Raw genomic sequence first — 22,572 nt, forward strand, 5'->3', positions numbered from 1 at the left:
TCTTCTGAAACATTAGAACTGATCCTGTTCTGTTCCCTTTGTACTAGAATCAGTTAACTTGAGTATTCCCAATCAGCTCAGTTCAGTTTTGTGTCTTCTACCGTGGCAGCCATTGGAGTGGCATGGAGGAAGGAGAGTCCCTTTTTCTGCTATTTATAATCCAACAGGGGAAGATATGTTCCTCATATCCACAAGAATAATCCTAAATGTGTTTTCTCATGGAATGTTTTTCCTGCATTAGGTCCTTGAAGTGTCTGCTCACCATTCTTTGTCAGACTGACAGAGAATTAGGTGAAGTGAACAGAATGTGAAGTTTTGACAGGAAAGAGCATTTCAGACTCAAGAAACAGAAAGAAGCCAGAATTGTTAGAGCTAAAGTAATGAGGGTGAGAGTGGTAAGGCAGGGAGTAGATTGTGCAGATTTTATAGTCCTTGTTCATGAGTTTAGATTTTACACTACTGCAATAGGAAGCTATTGATGCTTATTGCTGGTAAATTAATGGGAGATATTTTGCTTTGGGCTCAGGTTCTTGACAGTCAGTTTTATCATTTTCATGAGAAAATGTTCTTCCATTTATAGACAATGTGCTTTAGGAATAAAATTATTTTCCCAAGGATTTTATATATATATGTATGCCACTATACATAAAATCTATAGTATTTTTTTAAGACCTGAGAAAATTAGAATACTAATATGCAGTCACTGGCCATGATTTGTTAAAGAACATTAACTATTAATTCCTTTTTTTTCAACTTATGTTTAGAGATGACATAACACTACTCAGACAAGAGGTCCAAGACCTACAGGCTTCACTTAAGGTAAGACTAAAAATGATTATACTTGTTTATTTTCAGTGTTTCAGATAAATAAAATCTTTTACAATTTACTAATTAAAAACTGTTTTCTTCTCTTAGGAGGAAAAATGGTACTCAGAAGAATTAAAGAAAGAATTAGAAAAATTTCAAGGGCTGCAGCAGCAAGTAATTGCTTTTAAATACTTGAAGTGTGTTATTAGTTGTTTATTTTCATTGTTGAAAATTAAGCATAATACTTTTTTGTAAACAGGTGGCCTGATATGAATAACTTCCTAATTTGTTTCTCTGTATATTAGCCTACATGTATATCCTTTGTAGTACTAATGAATGCAAACCAATATAACTAATATGTGGGAAGGTCAGATGTAACTCCTTAAAGGTGCTCCATTAAGAATCATTTACCTATGGATTGTTTAAAACATTATTCTTATTTTCTGACAATATACCTAAATGGTTAAGAAATATAGGTTCAAACAGTAGTGAAGCTCTTCAAAGCATTTGTGTTTGTGACAAATTAGAAATCACTAAAATGTCTGTTAGTAAGGACAGAACTATTAGTAGCTGCTTACAGTTTACATTAGTGGAGATTGTTTGAAAACTTGGGAAAACTGATGTATTAATGAGGTTAAAAGCATTTGTGTCTTTGTACACACACAGGCACATATATACTATACAACTTTACATAAAAATAATATATAGCGAAAAGAACAAGAAAATCATTGTGGTATCAAAAGTGGTTATTTTGAGGGATTTCACTTGATATCTTAGATTCTTTATATATGTTCTTTATAGCTTAATGTATTTTCTAAACAATGTCTTAACCAATTATGATTTTTATACTAAAATTACTTTGACTTTTATACTAAACTTACATAAAGAATCATAGAATAATGAATTTTACCAAATACATATATAGTTTTCATTTATAAGAATAAAACTGACACCCTTTAACAATAGCTCTAATACTTTTATAAAGTAATTAGTGATCCCTGTGCACATTATCTTAGCACATTATGACTCCCAGTTGGTCTTTTTGTCTTTTCACCAAAAATTATGATTTAGACTAGGAAAAAAACAAATAAATGGATAAAAAAGATATCAGTCTTATTACTGCTCAGCTTCTATAATTGAGGACGCATTAAAGAGGTTTTTAGTAATCCAAAATACTTATAGTTCACTTATGTGTGTCTTACATAGATGCCATTAACAATCATTCAAACATGAGCTGTATTATTTTCCACACCTGTAAACACAGAGGAAATTGTTTACTATATTTGATATGGCTATTTTACATTTATAATAAATTAAATACATTCCCACAGTGCAATTGCCTTGATAAGAAATTTACCTTTGGGGGAAAATGTATTTTAATTACTGATGATTATTAGCAATCAGTATGTCTAAATCCAATGTATAGGAAAATAAAAAGTCAGTTGTACTGTGAGATACCTTATGAAACTTTTTCAGATATATGTAATTCTTTAGAATATGGGAATAATGACTAGGTGGTATATTATTTTATTCCTAATGCATGGGATAAATTAAACCTTACGGAATACATTCTTTATTTCGGCTCCTTTAAAGATAATTTATAATCTGGAATTAAAAATTTATGTTTTTAAAGCCAATTTTTAGTAGTGTTAGTTTCATGGCATATTTCAGCTTATGAAAAATTTTGACTATTATAGGATTGAATCTTGTCTGCTAACTTAAGTGTTTGCTTTAGAATCTATTTTTATAATTGTGATAGTTTATGTTACTTATTACTGTGTTTATGGAATTTAAGATGCCATCTTGGCAAGACTCATAAAAATTTAATATATGTTAACATAAAATAATTCTTAGAATCAGTGAGCTACAGTTACATCATTATTCCAGACTGCCTAGTCATACCTTAGAGATATAGAAGAATGTGAGCAGGCCAAGATTTGATTTTCATCAAAATCTTGCTACTTACCTGACAGAATGTGGATTTCAGAGATTTTTTTCACATTGGCAATTGTAACAGTATTGTCTTTTCCTTTTAATTTATTTGTTTATGTTTTTGTTTTCATTGAGGAGTCTAAACCTGATGGATTAGTGACTGATTCATCAGCAGGTAACTTTACTTGAAGCTGTTATTTTTTCATTTTTCTTTTTCTTCTTTCTCATCCTTTCTTCTTTCTTTTTCTGTGATGCTTGCTACATGATTTTATTTTGTGATTATACTTTCTGGCTTTAAAACAGTGAAGACAACAGTCATATTCTAGGCTGAGAGTATCTATTACCTGTGAACTTTGTAACTTAATCAGTTAATGAAATCTTAGTCCTGTTTTAGTTTATTATATTCTGAAGTTAGAAAGAAACTTCTGAAATATTACATTAATATGGTGGTTAATGAAAATTTAGATCTGTATTAAAGAGCGATGCAGTTTTTTCTCTTGAAATAAAAAAATGGTGAAACTAGCATCTTGGTAATGGACTTTAACTGGAGGAATGCGCAATGAATAATCAAAATTATATTTTGAGATTAGCTATTGTATTTAATGTCCCTCTAAAATCCCTTTTCTTTATGAGAATGAAGTAGTAGGAGTTGACTGCATATTTTAATTGATTACTTTATTTAAGGCCTTGATTGTTCTTAAAACAGTTCTAATTTCATTTCGCATTGTTACATATTTCATCAGAGGTGCAGGATATATTTCTTTTTGGTCAGTTGACAGATATAGGAAAATAACTGAGAAATGTGAAGTCACAATAATCCTTAAACAAATACTTATAAATTATTTGGGTATGATTGCTAAATATTCCTTTCATTTGTTTTACATGTTTGTAAACTATGACTTGAGCCTTAAATGAATTGGCTATGCTTAATTCTCTTTTTTTTAAAAAATAAATTTATTTTATTTTTGGCTGCATTGGGTCTTTGTTGCTGCATGCCGGCTTTCTCTAGTTGCGGCGAGCTGGGGCTACTCTTTGTTGCGATGTGCGGGCTTCTTATCGCAGTGGCTTCTCTTGTTGCGGAGCAGCGGCTCTAGGTGCGCAGACTTCAGTATTTGTGGCACGTGGGCTCGGTAGTTGTGGCTAGCGGGCTCTAGAGCGCAGACTCCGTAGTTGTGGCGCACGTGCTTACTTGCTCCGAGGCATGTGGGATCTTCCTGGACCAGGGCTCCAACCCGTGTCCCCTTCATTGACAGGTGGATTCTTAACCAGGGAAGCTCTATGCTTAATTCTTAAAATGTGAAGGTACTCTACTAGTAATTGGCTAGTAGACACATGTTGATTGTCTTTAACTTCTACAGTGATTATAAGTAATAACAATTTAGGAAATGTAATTCACATTGTATTTGAATAATTACTGTACTTTTTTGTAGAACTACAGTCTCTGGAACAGCAGTTAGAAGAAGCCCAAACAGAAAATTTTAATATTAAGCAAATGAAAGACTTATTTGAACAGAAAGCAGCCCAACTTGCCACTGAAATTGCAGGTAAATTAAATCAGAATTATTTAGCCAATATATCAGTCTCATTACAATTTTGCCATTGTATATCCTAGGAATAAACATTGTATTTTAGTGTGATAAAGCATTTGTTATAGATTGTGGTGGTGATTACTGGCATTTAATGATAATAGAGTTGCTATATAAGTTATTTTGTTTGTTTTCCCACCACCTCCTTTCAAAGGACTGATTTTCTCTGTAAAATTCTTCTTGAATTTTAGAGAAGATGAATTTTCTTTTGGGGTATGCTTAAAGATTAACAACTAACATTTTGAACAAGTTAAGTAATATAGTACACATTTAACATTTGGTTATGCTGACAATTGCATATAATTTTTTAACTACATATACATGCTTTTAGGTAATATATTGTATGTGATTAAGTATACGTTAAAATGCTAATTAGTAATTTATCGCTGTGTGGAATTTATGTAGACAAAGACATTTGATCATTTAAAGTTTATCATTTAACACCAGAGGGCAGACAGCAGAAGCAAGAAGAACTACAGTCATGCAGCCTGTGGAACAAAAACCACATTCACAGAAAGTTAGACAAGATGAAAAGGCAGAGGGCTATGTACCAGATGAAGGAACAAGATAAAACCCCAGAAAAACAACTAAATGAAGTGAAGATAGGCAACCTTCCAGAAAAAGAATTCAGAATAATGATAGTGAAGATGATCCAGGACCTCTGAAAAAGAATGGAGGCAAAGATCAAGAAGATGCAAGAAATGTTTAACAAAGATCTAGAAGAATTAAAGAACAAACAAACAGAGATGAACAATATGATAACTGAAATGAAAACTACACTAGAAGGAATCGATAGCAGAATAACTGAGGCAGAAAAACGGATAAGTGACCTGGAAGACAGAATGGTGGAATTCACTGCTGCAGAACAGAATAAGGAAAAAGGAATGAAAAGAAATGAAGACAGCCTAAGAGACCTCTGGGACGACATTAAACACAACAACATTTGCATTATAAGGGTCCCAGAAGGAGAAGAGAGAGAGAAAGGACCAGAGAAAATATTTGCAGAGATTATAGTTGAAAACTAACCTAACGTGAGAAAGGAAATAGCCACCCAAGTCCAGGAAGCACAGCGAGTTCCATACAGGGTAAACCCAAGGAGAAACACACTGAGACACATAGTAATCAAATTGGCAAAAATTTAAAGACAAAGAAAAATTATTGAAAGCCAAAAGGGAAAAATGACAAATAACATACAAGGAAGCTCCCATAAGGTTAACAGCTGATTTCTCAGCAGAGACTCTACAAGCCAGAAGGGAGTGGCATGATATACTTTTAAGTGATGAAAGGGAAGAACCTACAACCAAGATTACTCTACTGGGCAAGGATCTCATTCAGTTTCGATGGAGAAATAAAAAGCTTTACAGACAAGAAAAAGCTAAGAGAATTCAGCACCACCAAACCATCTCTACAACAAATGCTAAAGGAACTTCTCTAAGTGGGAAACACAAGAGAAGAAAAGGACCTACAAAAACAAACCCATAACAATTAAGAAAATGGTAATAGGAACATACATATCGATAATTACCTTAAACATGAATGGATTAAATGCTCCAACCAAAAGACACAGGCTCGCTGAATGGATACAAAAAGAAGACCCATCTATATGCTGTCTACAAGAGACCCACTTCAGACCTAGGGGCACATACAGACTGAAACTGAGGGGATGGAAAAAGATATTCCATGCAAATGGAAATGAAAAGAAAGCTGGAGTAGCAATACTCATGTCAGATAAAATAGACTTTAAAATAAAGAATGATACAAGAGACAAGGAAGGACACTACATAATGATCAAGGGATCAATCCCAGAAGAAGATATAACAAATATAAATATATATGCACCCAACATAAGAGCACCTCAATACATAAGGCAACTGCTAACAGCTGTAAAAGAGGAAATCGACAGTAACACAGTAATAGTGGGGGATTTTAGCACCTCACTTACACCAATGGACAGATCATCCAAAATGAAAATAAATAAGAAAACACAAGCTTTAAATGACACAATAGACCAGATAGATTTAATTGATATTTATAGGACATTCCATCCAAAAACAGAAGATGACACTTTCTTCTCAAGTGCGCACAGAACGTTCTCCAGGATAGATCACATCTTGGGTCACAAATCAAGCCTCAGTAAATTTAAGAAAATTGAAATCATATCAAGCATCTTTTCTGACCACAGCACTATGAGAGTAGAAATGAATTACAGGGGAAAAACATAAAAAACACAAACACATGGAGGCTAAACACTACGTTACTAAATAACCAAGAGATCACTGAAGAAATCAAAGAGGAAATCAAAAAATACCTAGAGACAAATGACAATGAAAACACCATGATACAAAACCTATGGGTTGCAGCAAAAGCAATTTTAAGAGGGAAGTTTATAGCAATACAAGCCTACCTCAAGAAACAAGAAAAATCTCAAACAATCTAACCTTACACCTAAAGGAACTAGAGAAAGAAGAACAAACAAAACCCAAAGTTAGCAGAAGGAAAGAAATCATAAAGATCAGAGCAGAAATAAGTGAAATAGAAACAAAACAATAGCAAAGATCAATAAAACTAAAAGCTGGTTCTTTGAGAAGATAAACAAAATTGATAACTCATGAAGAAAAAGAGGGAGAAGATTCAAATCAATAAAATTAGAAATGAAAAAGGAGAAGTTACAACAGACACTGCAGAAATACAAAGTATCCTAAGAGACTACTAACAGCAACTCTATGCCAAAAAAGTGGACAACCTGGAAGAAATGCACAAATTCTTAGAAAGGTATAACCTTCCAAGACTGAACCAGGAAGAAATAGAAAATATGGATAGACCAATCACAAGTAATGAAATTGAAACTGTGATTAAAAATCTTCCAACAGAAGTCCAGGACCAGATGGCTTCACAGGTGAATTCTATCAAACATTTAGAGAAGAGCTAACACTCATCTTTCTCAAACTCTTCCAAAAAATTGCAGAGGAAGGAACACTCCCAAACTTATTCTATGAGGCCACCATCACCCTGATACCAACACCAGACAAAAATACTACAAAAAAAATTACAGACCAATATCACTGATGAATATAGATGCAAAAATCCTCAACAAAGTACTAGCAAACAGAATCTAGCAACACATTAAAAGGATCATACACCATGATCCAGTGGGATTTATCCCAGGGATGCAAGGATTCTTCAATATACGCAAATCAATCAATGTGATACACCATATCAGCAAATTGAAGAATATAAACCATATGATCGTCTCAATAGATACAGAAAAAGCTTTTGAGAAAATTCAACACCCATTTATGATAAAAACTCTCCAGAAAGTGGGCATAGAGGGAACCTACCTCAACATAATAAAAACCATATATGACAAACCCACAGCCAACATTGCTCTCAATGGTGAAAAACTGAAAGCATTTCCTCTAGGATCAGGAACAAGACAGTGATGTCCACGCTCACCACTATTATTCAACATAGTGTTGGAAGTCCTAGCCACGGCAATCAGAGAAGTAAAGAAATAAAATGAATACAAATTGGAAAAGAAGAAGTAAAACTGTCACTCTTTGCAGACGACATGATACCATACATAGAGAATCCTAAAGATGCCAGCAGAAAACTACTAGAGCTCATCATTGAATTTGGTAAAGTTGCAAGTACAAAATTAATGCACAGAAATCTCTTGCATTCCTATACGCTAATGATGATCTGAAAGAGAAATTAAGGAAACACTCCCGTTTACCATTGCAGCAAAAAGAATAAAATACCTAGGAATAAACCTACCTAGGGAGACAAAAGACCTGTATGCAGAAAACTATAAGACACTGATGAAATAAAGATGATACCAACAGATGGAGAGATATACCATGTACTTGGATTGGAAGAATCAATATTGTGAAAATGACTATACTACCCAAAGCAATCTACATATTCAAAGCAATCCCTGTTGAATTACCAATGGCATTTTTTACTTAACTAGAACAAATCAACTTAAAATTTGTATGGAGTCACCAAAGACCGCGAATAGCCAAAGCAGTCTTGAGGGAAAAAAACGGAGCTGGAGGAATCAGACTCCCTGACTTCAGACTATACTGCAAAGGTACCGTAATCAAGGCAATATGGTACTGGCACAAAAACAGAAACATAGATCAATGGAACAAGATAGAAAGTCCAGAGATAAACCCACGCTCCTATGGTCAACTAATACATGACAAAGGAGGCAAGTATATACAATGGAGAAAAGACAGTCTCTTCAACAAGTGGTGATGGGAAAACTGGACAGCTACATGTAAAAGAATGAAATTAGAACACTCCCTAACACCATACACAAAAATAAACTCAAGATGGATTAGAGACCTAAACGTAAGACTGCACACTATAAAACTCTTAGAGGAAAACATAGGAAGGACACTCTTTGACATAAATCACAGCAAGATCTTTTTGATCCACCTCCTAGAGTAATGGAAATAAAAACAAAAATAAACAAATGGGACCTAATGAAACTTCAAAGCTTTTGTACAGCAAAGGAAACCATAAACAAGACGAAAAGACAACCCTCAGAATGGGAGAAAATATTTGCCAACGAATCAACGGACAACGGATTAATCTCCAAAACATATAAACGAGCTCATGCAGCTCAATATTAAACAAACAACCCAATCCAAAAATGGGCAGAAGACCTAAATGAACATTTCTCCAAAGAAGACATGCAGATGGCCAAGAAGCACATAAAAAGCTGCTCAACATCACTAATTATTAGAGAAATGCAAATCAAAACTGCAATGAGGTATCACCTTACACCAGTTAGAATGGGCATCATCAGAAAATCTACAAACAACTGATGCTGGAGACGGTGTGGAGAAAAGGGAACCCTCTTGCACTATTGGTGGGAATGTAAACTGATACAGCCACTATGGAGAACAGTATGGAGGCTCCTTAAAAAACTAATAATAGAATTACCGTATGATCCAGCAATCCCACTACTGGGCATATACCCTGAGAAAACCACAATTCAAAAAGACACATGCACCCCAATGTCCATTGCAGCACTGTTTACAATAGCCAGGTCATGGAAGCATCCTAAATGCTGATTGACAGACGAATGGATAAAGAAGTTTTGGTACATATATACAATGGAATATTACTCAGCCATAAAAAGGAATGAAATTGGGTCATTTGTTGAGACATGGATGGATCTAGAGACTGTCATATAGAGTGAAGTAAGTCAGAAAGAGAAAAATAAATATCGTATATTAATGCATGTATTTGGAACCTAGAAAAATGGTACAGATGAACCGGTTTGCAGGGCAGATTGAGACAAGGATGTAGAGAACAAACGTATGGACATCAAGCGGGGAAAGCGGCGGGGGTTGGGGGTGGTGGTGGGATGAATTGGGCGATTGGGATTGATACGTATACACTGATTTGTATAAAATTGATGACTAATAAGAACCTTCTGTATAAATAAATAAAAATAAAATTCAAAAAGTAAAAAAAAATAGTTTATCATTTAATGTAATCAGAAGTATAATTTTATTGTATATATTTATGGTTATTAAAGGAATGTGAATTTGAATTAGAGTGATATATAGATATATACTGGAACGTACAAGAATTTATAAAACTGTTCTTCCCTAGAGTTAATGTCATGTCATTTGTGTAACTATCCTTAATTAGATGTAAAGTCAAAATATGATGAAGAAAGGAGTCTTCGAGAAGCTGCTGAACAAAAAGTGACCTATCTAACAGAAGAATTAAACAAAGGAGCAACTATAATTCAAGATCTAAAGACTGAACTGGTAATTTAGAAGCCATTTATTAGAATGTACCTTATTTGAAATTGAAAAATTAAATGTATACACTGATGAAACATTTTTGGAAGTACAGCTTGAGTAGAATGGAGGAAAGAAAAAAATTCCCTTTTGTTTTACCACGTAAATGTATATACTTTATATGATTTTTAAAGTAAAAATGGAATTTTATGACACATAATTTATGACTTTAACATTTTTGTTGTTTCTATCTTAATATCGTGTCTTTTTTAGTAGTTTCCATATTTGCATCTCTGATCTTACCATCCCTTGAACTTTAGTTGTATAAATTTATACTTTTTGGGTACTTCTGATTGCATTTCTAGCTTTCATTTCAAATTCAACAAGTATAAAATCAAGTCATCCTGTTTCCTCTGTAACTGTATTTCTGTCATTGGTACCATATATTTTCATCACTCTCCCCAGGCTTAACAACTTTGGATCTGTCCTTGCCTCCTTTCTGTCCTTTATTTAGCACTCAAGAAATATATGAATAAATGAATCAACTGTATTCAACCTGCAACAAACCCAAATTATGCTTATACCTGTTCCTTCTTCATGTTATTGACCAGTTTCCTAGGATAAAAAAAATGAAGGAATTTAGCATTTATCAAGTGATTGTTATCACCAGTGGGTATACTTTGTGAAGGAAAGGACAGCAATTAAAGTGCTAAGGATAATTGTGAATTTGTGATTTTGTACCTTGAGTGGTAATACTATCAAGTATAAGATAGAGCGGGAAAAGGAGAGGGTGGTTGGGGGAAGACATCAGTGTTTGATGTTTGGAATCTAGTAATTGATATTAAAGATTGTTTATTTTGATTTCTTAGTAGTAAAACTATTTTAAAAATGTGTGTTGGCCTTCCCTGGTGGCGCAGTGGTTGAGAGTCCGCCTGCCGATGCAGGGGACATGGGTTCGTGCCCCGGTCCGGGAAGGTCCCACGTGCTGCGGAGTGGCTGGGCCCGTGAGCCATGGCCGCTGAGCCTGCGTGTCTGCTCCGCAGCGGGAGAGGCCACAGCAGTGAGAGGCCTGCATACCACAAAAAAAAGAAAAAAAAAAAAGTGTGTTATTTTAGTTTCACTGTGATTTTTTATTAAAATGTGTTGTTTCACAGCTTCAGAGACCTGGAATAGAAGATGTTGCTGTGCTTAAGAAAGAACTGGTACAAGTTCAAACGCTAATGGACAACATGACCTTGGAACGTGAGAGAGAATCTGAAAAACTCAAAGATGAATGCAAAAAGTTACAAGCAGAACATGCTCACTCACAGGTAATGAAGTTTAGTGCACTTAAATGAGATTTATGTTAACTTGTTTAGTGTGCACTCTTGAGTGAAGCCAGAATTTTTCTGAGTGAACCTATCAAGCAGTATTTGCCTTTCTTTCATCTGGTCTGAGTAATATTTGTATATAGTCAATATGGTCTGATAGTCAATATTTTTAATATTTGCTCTATGAAGCTAGAGCCTTAGAGAAGAATGTTTGCATACAAGAGTATTATTCTGTTTAATAAATGATGTATATTGTATAGAAATTATATTTAAAGTTAAATTTGCTCCAGACTAGTCAGTAAGTAGTAATTAAGTTTATTTCAATTTGGTAGGGGTAAAGGAAGTATGATTTCATTGTCTTCATTTGTATAACCAATGTTGTTTAGAAAAAGTATTTAAGACTTATTTTCTATTCGACTTCTTTTTCATTTATCAGTTATTTAATTTTGTGGTTGAAAGAAGTCATAAAAATCATCTAGTCTAACACTCCATCCAGGAATTCCCTTTATAGCATCTCTGATAAGTGATCTACAACTCTTGCTAGGTGGTATAGGGGGTGCATATTTCTTCCTAAGTCAGCCATTCCATTGAGTTGGCATTTGTTTCCCTATAATTTACATGCACTGGTTCCAGTTTTCAGGAATTAAACATAGTAAACTGTTCTTTCCCACATGAAATATTTGAAGACTGTTCATATTTACTCTGAGTTTTTTTCTTTTCCAGGATAAACATTCTCAGTTTCTTGTACTATTTCTTGCATGACTTTGGCCTGTAAATCCCTTATATAATTATGTCAGCATGTGACAGACTCTAGGATGTGTAGTAAATATATTTGCTTAAAAATGCCTTTGTCCTTCCTACTGTATCATAGGAGGTATTTTGTTATAACTAGTACTATGTGTAGTTCTTAAGCTCCCATATATTATGTGGACCTCTGTTTTTCATGTTTTCAGTTTAAAAAGTTGTTATAGTGACATTTCAACTTGCATCTCTTTCTTAGAGTTTTTCAGCTGGTGATCTAAAAGCCACTCTATTCATAATTAGTAACTTATTAATGAGCTATGGAGTATAAATATTATAGATAACCCATGTCATCCTTTATTTTAGTTCCTCCTATATCTTATTAGTGGAGGAATGGTGAAAGTTTATGCGTACAACATGCATAGGCATGTGAGGCTTTATGATGCTTAATATTTCAGACTTTAAAGTTTATGAACTTCAGGTGCAGATTTCCCAAAAGTGATCTTTGTAGCCCAATGACACATAGTACCACAAATTTTCAGATAATTCCAGGGAGTTCATGAATTTATCAAAGCCAATAAAAAGCTTCTAATGTGTAATCAAGGAGAGGCTGAATCAAAGAAGTCTCATGAGGTAAAATCCCATCCAGATAATGCTTGTGTAGAAATTTCTTTTAACCCTGTAAGTTAAGTATTAAGTTTGTTTTATATTTAAGGAATCTGGGCTCAATGAGGTTAAATAACTTGTTCAAGGTCATGCACCGAACATAAAGAAGCTTGAATTAGAACTCAAGTTTGGTCTGAAACTCGTGTTCTTTCTATATCATGTTATTTCCCATTTTAGGTGGTCTGGTGATTGCCTTAGAAGTAAATTTGTGCTATTAATCTTGATCTAATACTTATTTTTATTACTTTTTATATCTTGACATATTGTATATTTGTATTGAGTATAGCTTAAAATACTTTTGAGTTGTGTCTAATACCATTTCCACATGAAAAAAAATTACTGTCTAAATATTCCATCTCATTTATTTGTTTATAACTGTTTTTAGCTTCTGCTTACTCCTTGAAAACTGGCATGTATTTTATTAATTTATTAAAATTCATTTCTATTTATTCTCAGTTAAGTGTGTTAGTGAATTATATAACTTGAACTTAATAGAAAAAAAACTATTTTATATATTACTGCTTTACTGAACCTAAAACATTGGAATCAGAAACAAAACAGTCAAAGGAATTAAAGAAACTAAAAATATAATGATTTGTTTGGTATTTCTAGTTGAGGCTCAAGATATACAATCTGGTATTATACATTGTTAAATATGTTCCATTCCTTTCATTAAAAATATAACTTATGAATTCATTGACATTTAAAAAATCTAGATATTTTAGAAGGCATATAGAAAAATAACTCATTCTAAAGTATTTAAAAGTACTTTTAAAATAATTAGCTTTTCTTTAGATCAGAAATTAAGGTTAATAAAAGGATTATTCCTAAAAATCTACATTATTAAACATATCAAAGCTGTCATCAACTTATATTTGGTGTTGTCTTTAATGGAAATGATTTTTTAAGAATTTTATTTGTATTCCAAATATACTTATTGGAATCCCAATTTTTAAAGCTAATAAGGTTATAAAGAGATGGAATAAGTATGATTATACTCATGCATAGTTACTAAAGAGAGCATTTAAGTATCATTTAAAAGTAAGCTAGTATAAGAGATCAGATTTAGAGGTGTGTTTGGACTTTTTATTGTATGTTCAATGTGTACTTTTGTCAGTCTTGTCTTCCACCTTTCATCCATCATTTTATTTTATTTTTTTCTGCTTTCTAATGGAGATGCTTAAACTTGAGGTAATGTGTTTTTGGAAGGCTTTTAATATTAGTACTACTTTTAATAGCACCATAGCACCATATGGCAATTTTGTGTTTTAAGGCAATCTCAGAACTTCAAACATATGCTCATTTTTGTTTTATTAATCAAGCAAATTTTTAACCATCTTTAAAATGATTATTTACTAAAACTAGTAGAATATTAGGACAATAATTATAATCTTAAAGCACTAGCAGGTTTGTGTGAAATATTTTTCCTTAATTATTTTGTAATTTAAAATTTTTTAGTAAAAATTCAATGTTAAATTCAATAACGTGGCTTCAAGGAAATGCAAACTATTTTATAGGGTCTTATATACTGTTTCCTTGTGTACAGATATCTAGTAACTTCTTGGAGATAGAATCACTCATCCCTTTAGCGAGTATTTTTTGAATGCCTGAGTGTCAGCAACTATTTTACATGTGGGGAATACAACAGTGAATAAGATACAGTGCCTGCTCTTATAAAGCTTATATTCCTTTGTGGAAACCAAATATATAAGTAAACCAAATCATGATAGAAAGTCAGTTGATGCTAAGTGCTATATAGAAAAACAAAACAGGATATGGACAGTAGTGGGGCTGGCAATAACGTGGGACAATGTTAGATAGAATGATCAGGGAAGGTATCCTCAAAGAGGATACATGGGAGAAGAATGAAGTAAGCAAGAAGCAAGGTGAAGAAATGGGAGCAGCATTCCCAGGAAGTGCAAGTGCTAAAGATTTCTAGCCACAGATGAGCTTGTCCTATTAACTAGTGAGGACTGTCTGTGTGACTTGAAGAACCTTCTTTTTGAATTTCACCCAGTGATACTGCTATAGTGAATGTATTTATTTCCTTTGAAATTTTGTCTTCAGTCTTTATTTTTTTTTAAATAGAAACATATGATCACTGTCAAAAATTAAAACGACTCATAATGTGCAGTAGAGAGAGTGAAAGTGTCCTATAATTCACTCCTGTTCCTCCCCTTCCCCGTAACTAAAATGTACCTTTAGGTGTATACTTTTCCCACATCTTTCTTTTTTCCCCCCTTGAGTAAAGTGAAAAATTTTAAATGCTTGCTTTTATATTTTTAAAAATTCTAGTTTAGAAGCATATACATATTTAGTGTACGAAGGATACATTATAAAATTATTTTTGTTACTGTATCTAAAAGGTATAAGATATAACAAAATAATTTTGGATACATTTGCTTTACATTTTCTTTGTTTAGTTCCTTTTATATGTTGGCATTTATCAGCAAGATAGATACTAGATAGATGTTACACATGGCTAACTGTATCTTATAAACTTTAATGTGGAATCATGGTATTTTAATGAAATATACTCAAAATTTGCATTTTAATACACTGTTACTTATTTCTGTTTGTTATGTGTGAAATATTCTAGTAATTCCTTTGAAAGAGAGTTAGAAGTAGGGATTTAAATATGACAATTTATTTTCCTGTGTGATAAGTAGGCATTTGTACTACGTGATTAAAACATACTAATTTAAAGTAGCTGGATTGTTCCTAATATTTTTATTAACATCCATAATATTGCTGATGGAAAGTGATTCTGAGGTTCAAAGTTGTTAGACATAGCAAATTGAAATAAACTTCCAATACTTATATCCATTTCAACGTTACATGACCAGTTCAAGACAGAAAGTGTTTAGGATACACTTTTTACTTGAACACAGTTAAAAATACATGAATATTTAAATATTTTCTTTGAAGTATATTTTATATACATGTTTTCTTTAAAAAATCAGGTCATAAACATCTCAGACATGCTGTCATTCCCCAAAACATTTTTGAAACCTCTTTTTATTGACTTTAAACCAGTTTGGAAAGCACTCAAAAAACTAGTTTCATTAATTTATGGTTATTAAAATAAGCCCAAGTGCTTAATCATTCAGTTCAGTTACCTTGTTTACTAGTTTGTTTCTAAAACTTTATACCTTCATCCATTATCCTTATCCCTTCATCCACAGTGGATTTGGTTTTATTATAATGAGAATCCTTTAACAAAAAAAAGGGCCACACATTCTGGAAGGCTTTCCAAAAGAAGTAGCAAAAGATCACTTGGCATTATTGTCACAATAAATTAGTAGCCTTCTAAGATTTTTTCCTTGAAGATGAAAGTACTCACTTGTAATGTATGGTATAGGTAATTGCCGATGTGTTCATTTTAAAAAATTAAGAAATTTATTGTATTCATATTATAGTTTATTTACTGATGAAGAATATAGGCAATGAAAATAATTGTAATGTTAAGAATGTAAAAAGTAAAGCCAGTAAGCAGTATTAGAAATGAAAAAGTTCTCCTGTTAATATCACTTGCAGGAAACCATACTTAAAAGGCAGTACTTAGTCTCTCTCTAGTGGTTGAAGCTTTCATGTATAGGAAGCTTGTATTTCTAGGCTCTTTGCTTATTTCTCTTACCTTATTTATTAAATGATTAAACCATTGTTTTCATAATAGACATTAATTTTCATTTAAACAATATTAAATGCATTAAAGCAAATTCATACCCAGCTATTATTCATGGTCATAGAGTGATCCAGGTTAATGAAACTATATATAGCTTCTGTTTGATAACTTCTTTGGACAAATACTTTTCATTACAGTCCAAAAGATGAATCACCACTTTCAAAGGTATTTCTATGTTGGTTGTTGCATTTAACATGATTTTGAAGTAAAAAAAAGGCTGTGCACAGAAACTGGGAGAAAATATAGACATAACTTGCATATCCTTTTTAAATTCAGGAGGATTAAAGTATAGAATTTAAAGCCAGTAAATTCAAGTTTGCAGTTTGGTGCTTACTTCAGACACATAAAATAGGATGTCAGCTTTTCATTTCATGTATTATTAAATAAATGAAGTTGTATATTTTGGATAAATTTTAAAAATTAATTTTCAGCCAGAAAAGATGTAGAGCTGGTAAGATAAAGAATCAGGTTGAAATTTCTGAGTTATTTCAGTTCAACAACGATGACAAAAATGTATGTAATCTGAAAACCTTTGGATGCTTTCATTTCCTTTTTCATTTTAGTTTACTCTAATTTTCTTTTTTTCCTTTTAGGCCACAATAGACCAGCTGAGGAGTGAACTTGCCAAAGGCCCCCAGGAAGTTGCTGTGTATGTGCAGGAACTACAAAAACTTAAAAGTTCAGTTAATGAATTAACACAAAAAAATCAGGTAAGAATTTAAAAACTACATATAATGGTGAATTGATTTTATAGATCTTAAACTTTAATCTTGTGTATGTTATTTACATATTGGCACAGTACAGTATGACTTGTTCTGTGTGGTTTTTTTCTAAGTGTTATTTACATTCACATTGTTATGCAACTAATTTCAGAAGTCTTTTCATCTTGAAAAACTAAAACTCAACACTCATTAAACAACTCCCCATTCACTGTCTCCCCTGCCCCAAACCCCTTCTACTTTCTATATCTATGAATTTACTGTTCTAAGTAACTCATATGAGTGTAATCATACAGTATTTGTCTTGTTGTGTTTGGCTTATTTCACACAGGATAATGTCCTCAAGGTTCATTCATGTTCCTACCTTTTTAAGGTTATATTACATTGTATGTATATATTGTATTATCTATCATCTGTTGCTTCCTTTTGGCTAGTTCTATTGTCAGTAGTGCTGCTTTCAACATGGGTATACAAATATCTATTTGTGATCCTGCTTTCATTTTTGGGGGGGTAGATACCCAGAATTGGAATTGCTGGATTGTACTGGTAATTCTATGTTCAGTTTTTTGAAGAAATCACCATACTGTTTTCCATAGTGGCTGTATCCTTTTAAATTCCCATCAACGGTGCACAGGGATTCAACAGTTTCTTCACATCCTTGCCAACATTTGTTATTTTCTGTGATTTTTATTTGTCTTTTTTTTGAGTGTTAAGGTGGTATCTCCTCATGGTTGATTTGCATTTCCCTAATGATTAGGAGGTTGAGCATCTTTTCATATGCTTGTTGGCTATGTAATTTTCTTTGGATTGTTTGTGTTTTTGTGTTGAGTTGTAGGAATTCTTTATATGTTTTTGATATTAACCCCTTATCAGATATATGATTTGCAAATATTTCCTCTTAGGTTGCCTTTTCACTCTGTTGATTGTATCTTTTTATAAAGGAAAAACACTCCTGTGTGTCTCTACTCTCAATACTGTACTACACCTTCACTTCTGACATCAGATGTGAGGATGTTCCGTATATTAACAGTTCTCAACACCAGCTGGGTGTCCTACAGTTTAGCTCAGTTCTTAAACTGCTTACCTGGAGCTAGCATCGGATTCCACAGAGGAAGGGTGCAGTCCTGCAGGACTGCCTGAGCACCCCAACCCCACCTCCGCCACACATCCCAATTCACACACCAATTGAAAGTCCAGCTTGTTACTTGTACTTCTGACCAACTGGCTATATAAATGGGAGGTTCCCAATCCCCTGCCTCCGGTGTGATTAATTTGCTAGAGTAATTCACAAAATTTGGGAAGACATTTTACTTACTAGATTACTGGCTTATTATAGATGACCATAACATAAGAACAGTGAGATGGAAGAGATGCATAGGGCGAGATATGTGTGAAAGGGTTTGAAGCTTCCATGCTTTCTCTGGGTGCTCTCCATGTGTTCACCAGCTCAGAGTTTCTCAAAACCCTTTCCTTCCTACACAGACATGATTGATTAAATCATTGACCACTGGTGATTAATTCAACCTTTAGCCCCTCTTCCCTCCCTGGAGGTCAGGGTGGGACTGAAAGTTCTAACCCTTTCTTCAAGGTTGGTTCCCCTGGCAACCAACCCCCATCCTTAGGGCTTTCTAAAAAATCACCTCATTAACACAAACTCATAGGTGGTTGAAAGGGGCTTGTTAGAAATAGCAAAGGATATCTTTATTGCTCTTATCACATAGGGAATTCCTGGGGTTTTAGGAGCCTGGTTCCAGAAATGGGAACCAGGACCAAATGTATATTTTACAGTATCACACCTTTGACGCACAGAAGTTTTAAATTTGAGAGAATTCAGTTTATCAATTATTTTTGTTGCTATGCTTTTGGTGCCATATCCAAGAAATCATTGCTAAGTTCAGCGTCATGAAGCTTTTCTTCTAATAGTTTTATAGTTTTAGGTCTTTGACTCATTTTGAATTAATTTTTTTATAGTGTAAGGTAAGGGTCCAGTTTCATTCTTTTGCATATGGAAATTGTTTTCCCAGCACCATTTGTTGAAAGGACTGTCCTTTTCCTATTGAATGGTCCTAGATCCCTTGTTGAAAATCATTTGACCATGTATATGAGTGTTTATTTCTGGGCTCTCTAGTCTTCCTCTGTTGGTCTATATGTCTTTCTTTATGCCAGTACCACATTGTTTTGACTACTGTATGTTTCAGTAAGTTTTGAAATCAGAAAGTATGAGACCTCCAACTTTGTTCTTATTCTGTAATGTTAATATTTTCCGCCTTGGTTCTTTAAAGATGAGCAACAGATAATATTTAGTTTTGGGATAGGGCAGGTATTGGTATCAATACTTTTTTTCCCCATGTCTTTACTTTTTTGGTGGTAGAGGAGTAGGAAGTTATTAAATATTTTTACTCAGAGGTATGGTGAATTTGTTGGCTTTGCTTTAATGACTTAATTAATTCTCATATCTGCTTTTACATTTAATCTGTTGTGATATGTTTGAAGCGTGTGAAGAAAATTTAGTCTCACAGATGTGTAGTTGGAAAAGGGAGGACTATCTTAATAGTCTTTTCAGATAATTGTAGCTATTTTTATTTGATATTATACTGAAACAAAAGTATAGTTTCTCAAAAGTTAATTACAGTGTAGAATCTGAAACCATAGTAATGCAGTTTTTGTACTTTGTAACAATAAAATTTTTTTCTCTGTCTTGCCTTTTGCATGGGTCTTTCCTGTGCATGATTTTGTAACGTTATGCATTAGTCATGTGGAAAATATTGGTTCACTGAGTTATGCAGATTTTATTTCCAAATATTGACACATTTCATTGTACAATATCAAACTAATCACATTTGTCAATATCACCATCAATCTTAGAATACTTTATAGGTATGAGGAAGTGTCAAGGTCATGGTGGTGGATACAAGTTTTCCAAAATTCTAAGCTTCATTTGGAAGCTTGAATTTTATCATTGGCAACCAATACTATCAGTTCTGTCCTTTGAAGTGACAGATTTTCTTCCTCCCCAAATCTGAATAGTCATAGTTTGTCATTCTTAAAAATGGTTTTTCATGGAAAAAAGCAACTAGCTCAGTTTATAATTCAATCACATAAATGTTCTTCTGTATGACAGTTATATTATTTGGTATGCAGCAGAAGTGACCCAAATATACTTCCTATTTTTTCAGTTTTTCTTTTTTCTTGCTATTTCAAATATTGCGGCTATGAACATTCACATACAAATCTCATGCATTTGCGTATGAATTTCTGTTATGTAGTCTCATGTGAAATTGCTGGGTTATAGGCTATGTACATAATCAAATTTACTAGATGATCCCAAACTATTTCCCAGAGTAATTATACCAGTTTACCATTGTCCATTTTTCCGTATACTCCTGGTGCTGATTGGTTTTTAAAATTTAATCTTTTTAACGTTTTATGAAAACCTCTGTGTCTCCCTACCCCATTTTTTTCCCTCCTGTCAAGCTATATGTAGACAACTTCCACATATACTCTAGTTTTATCTTTGTCCCTCAGTTTGATTTTTAATTTCTTTGAGCTCAGAGTTGACCTTCTACCTCTTGGAAATTTACCAGAGGTGTACACACAATGGATGTTTATGATCAGTGTAATTTATTTTGTATTTTTGAAGCATTAAACTATTAATAAGGGATAATGAAGCACAGATTGTGTGTATATATATATATATTCACACATGCATATATACATTCACACTATTAAAGGAAGTACTATTTTTTTTTTATGAATAATACATGGACTCAAGACGGTTTAGTGTGGTAAAATTAGGATATTTTTGATTAGGGAATAATAGTATTTTCTACTAATCTTAATAATCTTTACATAAGTAAGACTTCAAAATTTTTTTCGAAGTGTTTTCCTGTTTAGGATTTTTTTCACTGGTTAGAGCAAGCACAGATGTGCATCTACCTTTTTTTATTATCCTTGCTCCCCCACCTCTCCTCACCCAAGTCCTTGGCAAACCATGATTGTTGACAGTGGTGATATCCAAGTGTTATGAATTTGGAAATCTCTGTGCCTGGTCTTTTTTTTTTTTAATTTTATTTATTTATTTTATTTAGTTATTTTTGGCCGTGTTGGATCTTCGTTTCGATGTGTGGGCTTTCTCTAGTTGTGGTGAGCGGGGACCACTCCTCCTTGCGGTGTGTGGGCCTCTCACTGTTGCGGCCTCTCGTTGCGGAGCACAAGCTCCAGACGCGCGGGCTCAGTAATTGTGGCTCACGGGCCTAGTTGCTCCGTGGCATGTGGGATCTTCCCAGATCAGGGCTCGAACCCGTGTCCCCTGCACTGGCAGGCAGATTCTCAACCACTGCGCCACCAGGGAAGCCCTTGTGCCTGGTCTTTTGAAGGCTATTAATGAAATGCCTTGGGCAGCTTTTGTGGGTCATAGGCAGCATCAAGGTGGATAGATAACATTATAAAATATAATGAATTGAAAAAATAGTTACTTTTTTGTTAATGTCAAGATTTTCAGCATTAAACCAGTGTTTTTTAATCACTGGCTTTGAAAACTTAAAAACAAGCCAGGAATCTTGAAGAAATTTCCTTTTTAGTTTCTAATAAGAATCATATGCTGACATTTAAACAGAATTCTGCAGCTCAATTTAATTAACTATTTCCATATAAATTCTGAACAAAATCATATGCTTATTTAAAGCTACTAATATAACCAATATAGGTCATTGTAAGAGACTGAGTTATTTTTTGGGTCTCACCTCTTACCCATTTTCCATCCTTCATTGCTCTCCGCTTTCCCACAGTCTCAGTATTAAGATGTTCATAGGCCAAAGCAGAAGCCAGATACGGCAAGTAGTTGTATTTCTGTGTATTACCACTGTATTGCAAAGTGGTATATTGAGATGAACAGCATAGTACAGTGGTGAAAGGCATGTTTAAATGCCAGCTTTGTAACTGACTGGCTGTAACCCAGAGCCTCTCAAAGTCTCTTTCCTCTTCTGCTAAGAAGTACTGTTATACTTATTTGCCTCTTAGGATTGATATGAGTATTAAAAAAAGTAATAGATGTTGAAGTGCTTAGACCACTGCCTGGCTTAGAGTAAGCACCTCAGTGAATGTTCGTTGTTAGTGTTTTTATTTACTGTAAGTTTTGTGATACAGAGTTGAGTCAAGACCAAGGTGGATGTTTTCCTAACTTATTGCCTAGTAAATCAGGAAAGACTCTTGTTGAAGACATAACTTTTTAGCTTAGTCTTGTTTTTTGTTTTTTTTTTTTTTAAATTAATTAATTTTTGGCTGTGTTGGGTCGTTGTTGCTGTGTGCGGGCTTTCTCTAGTTGTGGTGTGCGGGGTCTGCTCTTCGTTGCGGTGCGCGGGCTTC

The 22,572-nt window shown here is 33.6% G+C and overlaps 1 protein-coding gene across 1 annotated transcript in view; it reads left to right on the forward strand.

Annotated features, from left to right (window-relative positions):
- The window catches only part of EEA1 (early endosome antigen 1), a 128,744-nt gene that overhangs the window by 51,398 nt on the left and 54,774 nt on the right, over positions 1-22,572 (forward strand). Inside the window, exons 4-10 of the mRNA XM_065887448.1 lie at positions 765-819; positions 916-981; positions 2,875-2,914; positions 4,170-4,283; positions 9,993-10,114; positions 11,242-11,397; positions 17,083-17,199. Of these exons, the coding sequence (XP_065743520.1) occupies positions 765-819; positions 916-981; positions 2,875-2,914; positions 4,170-4,283; positions 9,993-10,114; positions 11,242-11,397; positions 17,083-17,199 (670 nt within the window). The remainder of the gene's footprint in view (positions 1-764; positions 820-915; positions 982-2,874; positions 2,915-4,169; positions 4,284-9,992; positions 10,115-11,241; positions 11,398-17,082; positions 17,200-22,572) is intronic.

Source organism: Phocoena phocoena, chromosome 11 (genome assembly GCF_963924675.1).
Source record: "Phocoena phocoena chromosome 11, mPhoPho1.1, whole genome shotgun sequence".
In the NCBI taxonomy this organism is placed as follows: Eukaryota; Metazoa; Chordata; class Mammalia; order Artiodactyla; family Phocoenidae; genus Phocoena; species Phocoena phocoena.